At 32.8% G+C, this 8,404-nt stretch overlaps 2 protein-coding genes across 2 annotated transcripts; one reads left to right on the forward strand and one right to left on the reverse strand.

Annotated features, from left to right (window-relative positions):
• Positions 1-287: 287 nt before the first annotated feature.
• On the reverse strand, positions 288-2,266 carry LOC106304251 (myb family transcription factor APL). The gene is made up of 6 exons (XM_013740658.1): positions 1,806-2,266; positions 1,466-1,542; positions 1,286-1,352; positions 1,061-1,136; positions 903-981; positions 288-816 (listed from the first exon to the last, which is right to left on the reverse strand). The coding sequence occupies exons 1-6, from the start codon at positions 1,945-1,947 to the stop codon at positions 415-417; spliced, it is 843 nt and encodes a 280-aa protein (XP_013596112.1). The 5' UTR covers positions 1,948-2,266; the 3' UTR covers positions 288-414.
• Positions 2,267-3,735: 1,469 nt separating this feature from the next.
• LOC106302990 lies at positions 3,736-4,740 on the forward strand. The gene has a single exon (XM_013739375.1). The coding sequence runs from the start codon at positions 3,736-3,738 to the stop codon at positions 4,738-4,740; it is 1,005 nt and encodes a 334-aa protein (XP_013594829.1).
• The last annotated feature ends 3,664 nt before the right edge of the window (positions 4,741-8,404 follow it).

Consider the following 8,404-nt stretch of genomic DNA (forward strand, 5'->3'; position numbering starts at 1 on the left):
AAATATACATATCCAAACTATTATTTTATGTTTATAAAAACATTTAGAAAATATTAAACTTTAGTTTCTATATTTTTATCTACATAGCTGATATATTATTATATAATAAAATTAATTCATTTATTAACCCGCGGTTCGCCCGCGGTTGATCCAGTGACCCGGCGATCCGGTAAGTCGTCAGGTTCAGTGTCCGGGTCGGGTTTAAAAACATTGACAATAACCGTTCCCTAGGCTAAACATAACTTATTTAGTTAAAAGAACAATTATTTGGTAATTATCTGTCTTTTAAACACTGATTCAGTGGCCAGACTTCAAAGAGCTTTGATATTTGAGTGTGACGAAAACTTGAAGCCAGTATGTGTAACATTCTATTAAAGAAAAAGGAAATAAATTAAAGAAAGTGTCTCTTTTGACTTATTGATGTCTATCTGCAATCACATTTGGCTTCATTTCAATCCCATACTTCCCAGAATTCAAGAGATCATACCCATCTTTGGAGTTCAAATCAAAATGAACAAACCCGGATTCCGGTTTAACACATGCATCTTCGGTTTCTCCTGTATCTCTTTCTCCACATAACCGAAAATTATCCGTCAAATCACCATTAACGTGTGAGATATCAGTAATCAAACCCGCCTTAATGTTCTTGTGATCATTTCCTACAAGTCCTGAAAGTGCAAGATTGAAGTCTGAGAATTGACCCTTGTCTGTCTCTGCTCCATTACCACCACAAGGCATGCTCTTCTGTGCTTTCTCGAGTAAAGTCAACAAATACTTTCCTTGTGCCTCCATTCTCATCTGCAACTTTTTCTGCACCTATACATTACAAAACATAGATTCATATTGCTTCTTGATTGTTTAAAGAGAACAAAGAAGAGCCTCCTTCTTATCTTTCTAGTTACCTCGAGCTGTTCTTGAAACCGCTGTTGCGCATCGACTTGATGTCTCAACGTGTCAGCAAAAGGTACATTCCCACTTTGTCTGCGCGTGTTTGTTAACATATTGTCAAACCATATAGATAAAAGAAATCTACAAGTCCATTGAGAGTGGCATCAATTACCTAAGATGGTTATCAAATCTTGATTCATTCGAGATTCCTCCTTGAGAACAATTATCAAAATGCACATATGAACTTCCTGCACGTTTTAGTGTAAACTAGAATCAAATTCTTCCTTTGCTTCCAAGTCCTCTATATCTATTATCTATATAACTAATTTATTTTCTAATACAATATGTGCGTATATTGTATATGATCATTTAGACATACTTAGGATACATAACATACCAGCATTTTCCTTGTTTTGTTCTGTTAGATTTTGTTTTTTCGCTTGCTGTTGACCAAGTCTATACTTCTACACAATCACACATTGTAAATGAATTATGTAAACGAACCATAGTAAAGTGTACAACATGTTACTTTATTATATAACTAAGTTTCGTATGTCTATGTGAATGGAAATTAAACCTGTAAATGACTTTTGAGATGGTACAATGTTAAGCCTTTTAATCCCATCAGCTTCAGAACCGACTTAGGAGTTGCTTCTGCAGATCAAATCAAAGAAAACTATCACTAATCGAGCCAGATAATTACATTGATTATATAATCTAAACAACGACGGAAGTTATCAAGGATGAATTAGGGAAATAACTTTTTTCCCAATTCGGTATATTCCTTTATTTAACAGTGAAGATAAAAATTATATTAATCAAACCGGAGTAAACCAGAATCATAATAGGAAACCGGTTATCTCAATTATTGAAGAAGAAAGGAAAAATAAAAACAAGAAGAAAGAGAAGAAGCTTACTGTCTGCGCCACCAAGTTTTGCGACGGCGTCGACGAAGCGATCGTGGAGATCGGCGGTCCATCTCAGCCTCGGTTTAGGATCTCTAGTCATCATCACTCCACCATTTTCATAACCTAAAGCTCCTAGATTCACTCTCTCCATTTCCTTTCTCCGATCAAATATAGATAATGGAAACGCAGAAGGAATCTAACGTCAAGGAAGAGATCGGAAGGATGAAGCGTAACCTTGAAGATTAAAAAAATGGGAATGCAAGTGGAAACTAGGAGTTAAGAGAAATTGTTAAGAGATCGAAAACGAGAGGATGAGAGGAAAAGAGAGAGCAGGTGGTGAAGAAAGATATCAAGAAACCATTTAAGGAAAAATCTGAGAAAAAGGGAGGGAGGATAAAAAGTCGTCGCGGTGATGATGGTGGAGGAGGAGAAGTGGAGACATGATTCGTCATCTAACGTCAACCTTCGCTTTAAAAAAAATAAAAATAAATTTGTATTTGTATTTTTTATTTAGCGTAAGTAACATGGAAGAGACGAACATGGCCCGCATCATGCATATTTGTTTACTTACTAGATTATAAAATGTCCAAGGAATTAATATAATTTTTCGGGAATTATAATTTTGAAATTTGAATAGTTAAATGCTAGATTTCGGTATTTAAAAGTCATATATAACTTACGACTAAAGTTTTTGTCTCATTCCCATACAATCAAATCTCTCTCCACGTTGGTCCTTTGTTTAGGTATCATATTTATATGTATTGTCGGACTCGGATCTATGGCAATGGCATCTGGTTTTTATTCTTCTTGAACTTCAGAACACACATGAATATCATAGTTTTTTAACAGCAAAAAAGAAACTTGAGAAACATAACAGTTAAGTTTCAATCATATAACTCGCATATAGTTTATTTTTCTGGTTAAACATCATTTTATTGTTGACTAAAAATGAAATAAATCAAAACTTCTAATCCAGGAAACAGTTACACGCGCCCCTTTCTTTGACGACTCAAGAGGCGAAACCCTAACTCGTGACAGCACTGCAATCGACGGTTCCGCCGTCTCCTCCTTTCCCCTTCCGGCGCATCTTCTCCACTCTCCCACTTCGCCTTGGTCGCTACAGATGTCTAATCCCGAATCCGAGGCGTTCCGTTCGTCAATCTCTCCGCTCGAGAACGTGATTGACTCCAACACCGACCATGATCCTGGCCTACCTCCTCCTTCTTCAGGTCGCGGAGACAGGCTCGTCAATCCCTGAAATTGAGATCGTATTGAATGGCTCTTCAACTACTATATATGTTCCTTCATCTCCTAAAGCTTGTTCCCAAGATGGTGTTCCTGATAACAACTTTGTGCTTCAGTCGACTGATTTATCTCCAGTTATTGTTCCTCCGTCAGAGTTATCTTCCGACCCTTCGGCTACTTTTGTTCCATCGATTGGAGCATGGGCTAAACCTCTCACTTTTGCTCATCCAGCTACTCCACCAACACCGGCAACACAAAAGGATTTTGACCCTCAATACCTAAACAAACTCCTTGATTCCTTCTGGCCGACATTGACTGACGAACTTGGTCAAAACCAGAAGAAAAGAGATCACATCACTACTGTTAGAGAGTTTCCTCTTATACCAGTTCAGAAGATACCAATTCCGGAACTTAAAGATGATGGAACACTAAGATTTTCGTGGCTGCCAGAATGAACCCTGCCACCAGGAATCTTTATTGAGCTGCCAAGCCTACATTCTGACTCGACGGAACTCCTCAGGTTTCAATTCCTTCTCAAGTACTAACCTTAGGACCGGAGAATAAAAAAGAGTATGTTCTTGGTCAGTTTCATCGCTGCTCTCTTCCTCCTAGAGGTTTAATTCATGCTGTAGTGAATAGGTTGTGGGAAAGATCTTGCATAATAGGTTGTCGCAAGATAAGCGAGTCATCTTATATGTTTCACATTCCTCATGATTTAACTCGACAATGGGTAGTTCAGAGAGGTGTATGGCATGTTGATGACTGCTTGTTGTTTGTTTCACCTTGGAAGCCAGTGAACTCACTTAAAGTTCCTGAAATTTCAACAATTCCGGTTTGTGTAACCCTCAAAAATGTTCCAGATTGTTGCTACTCAAGATTAGGCCTCAACCATGTTGCATCAGGACTTGGTGAGCCTATGAAAATGCACAAACCTCGCCTTGATCCGACTTGTTTGGGAGAAGCAAAGCTACTGGTTGAAGTAGAACTTGATAAGTCCTTCCCAAAGCAAATTGACTTAGACGACATACAAAGTAATATATTTTTGGTGGATGTTAAATACACTTGGATCCCGAGTATTTGCGGCAGATGTGGACAATTAGGACATAAGGAAAGAAGGTGTCTTCTCCCAGCTGTTCAAGAAACAAGTCACACTGAAGATTTGTCTAATGAATCACCAAGGAGTCAAACTGATAAAGAACAAGGTCAGTTCACTGTTGTCTCAGATCAAGAGATGGTACAAGTTGAAACTTCAGAAATGGAAACCCAAGCTGGTGTTGAGCATGTTCTTTCAACGCCATTACACTTCCCTGCTCACTTTCCAATAGCTACTACTCAGAAGGATAGCTCTACTGTGTCTCACTCATCTTTGGATGCAAAATTTATTCCAGCCGCTACAATAGCAGGTTCATCATCTGCTCCCACTTTCCACCAAATTATGGACAATGTTCCATCAGATATTATCAGTGAGGGTATTGAACTCTCAGAAAATGATCCTTTAACCATGACCCTTCTTTCAACCGAATCCAACCAAGAGCTTGGTGATATAGAGAGTGATTTCTGTATTACCGAACAAATGGATGAATTTGGAAGTATGACAAGAAGCGGTAGGTTGGTTAAGCCTACACAAAAGTATCAAGGAAATGAATGGTTCACAGTTCGTGGAAAAGGGAAACGAGGTCGTAGGGGTCGAAGTTCCTAAATCAAACGGACAAATATCATTCTTATCTTGGTCAAACTAAAGAGTTGTACTAATCTTTTGGGTTTATTAGCTCTTTTATTTTTTACTTTATGTATCTAATTTTTTCAAACTATGTGATCTAACAATCACATCATGTACTTTGTCTTTTTAAATAGAATGTTCTTTTTCAAAGAAAAAAAAAGAAATAAGGGGGATGTATTCAATTTAACATTTGATGTGATTTGATTTTTAAAGGGGTTTTAGATGATTTCAATAAGTTGCATAGATTTAAGTGACTTTTGTTAAACTACTCTAGAATATCACCTAAAACTATGGGATTTGAGTTTTAATTTTTTTAACTAAGAAATCATACCCAAACACCCTAAAATCACCTGAAAACTTTAAAACTCCACAACTTGAAATATTTTCAATAACAGTGGATTTCAGAGTACTTTAAGAAATGTCAAATTCAATAACAGTGGATTTTAAATGAGTTTTTAAAATTCATGTTTCAATAACAGTGGATTTGTCATTTTAATACAAATCACCTAAAACTATCAGTTGAATACATCCCCGAATCATTTAGGAGCAGCGATGCATGTTGAGCGGCGTCACGGAACGAGAGCGACACAAAGCTTTCATTTTAATGGATTGGCTATAAAAAATAATAATAGTAATAATTGATTGGCATTGTCGTTCAAAAAAAATTATTGGCATTTAAAAAAAACAATCAATGATTTACGAAAAGAAAGTGAGTGCATGGGGCGAGCATGTCACGTAGATTGCCAGCGTGGAATATTCGCCGGTGGACAAGGAAAATAGAATAATCTGAAAGTCACATGTTCGACGGTGGGGGCGTAATTGTAAATTTTTAAAGAACACGTACACAAGCTCTTTTGTCTTTTGTCTTTACGTTTGTTGGATCGGGACCCACTTAGTACATGTGGCTCGATGACCGCTTTGGAAGGAGATTCACTCTCGCCAGTCGCCACCCCCATTTTGTTCTGACCATGATTCAGTGATTCACTTCACGGCTCAGCAGGGCGGACCCAGTAAGGTCCAACAGGGTTCACATGATACCCTTAAAATTGTCTAAGGATAATCTATAGCAGAAATGGTTGTTGTGTATATATCGACACCCCAAAAACCAACGTTCAAATCCACATTGACATATTTTTTTCCTTATTTTTCAAAACTATATAAATTTGACCCCGTTAAAATAATTTTCCGGATCCGCCACTGCGGCTCTGTACAATTTAACTTTTAATCCAGAATATCCGAAACCACCTAACCAGACAAAATCGAAAAACCCAGTGTCTTCGGGTCTATTTGGATCTATTAATTTGTGTACATTTAATTTGTTAATGATTTAGAAATAAATGTTCATTTTTATAGCTGTTATTTTAATTTATTCGAATGTATATTTAACTTTCAAACTTGTTAAAATTCTTCATAAATTCAAATCTCAATTCTACTAAATAAATCAAAAAAATCTATACAAATAAAGCATATTTTTTTTTCCTTAAACCACTTTGAATGTGATCGATAAGTAGTAGAGTAATTAAGAATAAATAAAGTATAGTAAATAGAAAAAAAGATAATAAAGTAAAAAGTAAAAATAGAAAAAATAACAGTAGTATGTTAGATATGATTTGTCCAAAACTAAAATACATTAGAAATTAGGACATAAACATAGAATGTTTAATTCCTAGAGAATAAAGGAAAGAGATAAGATTTTATTAGGATCCTTGAGCATTATGTAAGCTTGAAGTTGTGAGTCGATTTGAATAATTATGTAACGTTTTTTTCTTTTTTCTTGCATAATTGAACTAAAAGTTTGTGTCTAAATTTGGCGGTAAGGTTGAACATATAATGAAACCTCAATATGAAGTTCAGAGCCTCAATGAAACCTCAATATGAGGTTGAACTGATTAGAGTTTTGAAGTTTTTTTTTACAAAGCAAACAACTCTATATTTGAAGTTATAAAGTTTTTTTTTGAAGATGCTCTAAACGGTTCGAAACAAATATTTTTGAAGAAAAAAAATGACAACAATGAAATTTAAAAACTATAAACAAATATGGACTTTTTAAGTTAGAAATATATTCCAACTATAATTCTTAAAGTAAGCATTCACACATATGACAACAAAATAAACTGAAAAAGTGAGAATAAAACTTGTATTTTATTACGAGATCATATTGCAAGATGAATATATTTACACATAAGTAAAATAACAAATAGAGTTTATATATATATTCTTAACAACTACAAACACCGATAATTCTTTAAATGCATTTTTATTAAATGCACGAAAACTATTGTCGCTACAAACAAAAACTATAGTAAGTATAAAATTTACAAATTACAATATATGCATATATGAAACTAGTTAAGAAATCCTTACTAATAAAATGGACCTTTTGAGGCTCCATAGAACGTCCACATCAGTAAAAAAAAATTCTCCCGAAAGATGACATGTGACATTAATATTTAAAAAATAGAAAATAAATAATAAGTAAATTTGCAATATAAGAAAAATAAATAATAAGTAAATAAGTAATATAAGAAATAGAAACATTGCAATAAAGAATAATAAGTAAATATACAATATAAGAAAAATATATAATAAGTAAATATATGATTAAGAAATAAAAAAACTAAATTAAACATTATAATGCAGACATGAATTATAAAGAATATTACAATAAGTAAATATAAAACATAAGAAAAATAAAGAATAAGTAAATATACAAAATAAGAAATACAAAAAATATATTAAACATCTATTTGAAAATCCTTACTAATAAAAGGGACCTTTTGAGGCTCCATAGAACGTCAGCGAAAAAAAATTCTTCCGAAAGATGACACGGGGCATTATTATTTAAAAAATAGAAAATAAATAATAAGTAAATTTGCAATATAAGGAAAAATAAATAATAAGTAATTATTGCAATAAAGAATAATAAGTAAATATACAATATAAGAAAAATATATAATAAGTAAATATATGATTAAGAAATAAAAAAACTAAATTAAACATTATAATGCAGACATGAATTATAAAGAATATTACAATAAGTAAATATAAAACATAAGAAAAATAAAGAATAAGTAAATATACAATATAAGAAATACAAAAAAATACATTAAACATCGATCTTAAAATCTATACTAATAAAAGGGACATTTTGAGGCTCCATAGAGCATTCACATCAGCAAAAAAAACTTTTCCCGAAAGATGACACGTGGTATAAAATATAGTTTTACATTTTAATAATACTAATTTTCGAAAATTATAAAAAATATTTAAACATACAGCATAAAAAATGGAAAAACTACATTAAACATATGTAAAATTATCATTTTTCACTTTAAAAAAATATGGTTTATCTCCATAATGTAACATTACCATTTTATAATAAAAAGAAAAAACATTATATATAATTTCAAAAATAATAAATATATGTAAACATACAACATAAAAAATGGAAATACTACATTAAACATATGTAAGATTATCATTTTACATTTTTATTTTTAAAAAATAATATGTAAACATACAACATAAAAAATGAAAAAACTACATCAAACACTATGTAAAATTTTCACTAAAAAAAAGGCTTATCTCCATAATGTAACATTACTATATTGTAAAAAAAAACATTATATATAATTTCGAAAAT

Source organism: Brassica oleracea, chromosome C7 (genome assembly GCF_000695525.1).
Source record: "Brassica oleracea var. oleracea cultivar TO1000 chromosome C7, BOL, whole genome shotgun sequence".
Lineage (NCBI taxonomy): Eukaryota > Viridiplantae > Streptophyta > Magnoliopsida > Brassicales > Brassicaceae > Brassica > Brassica oleracea.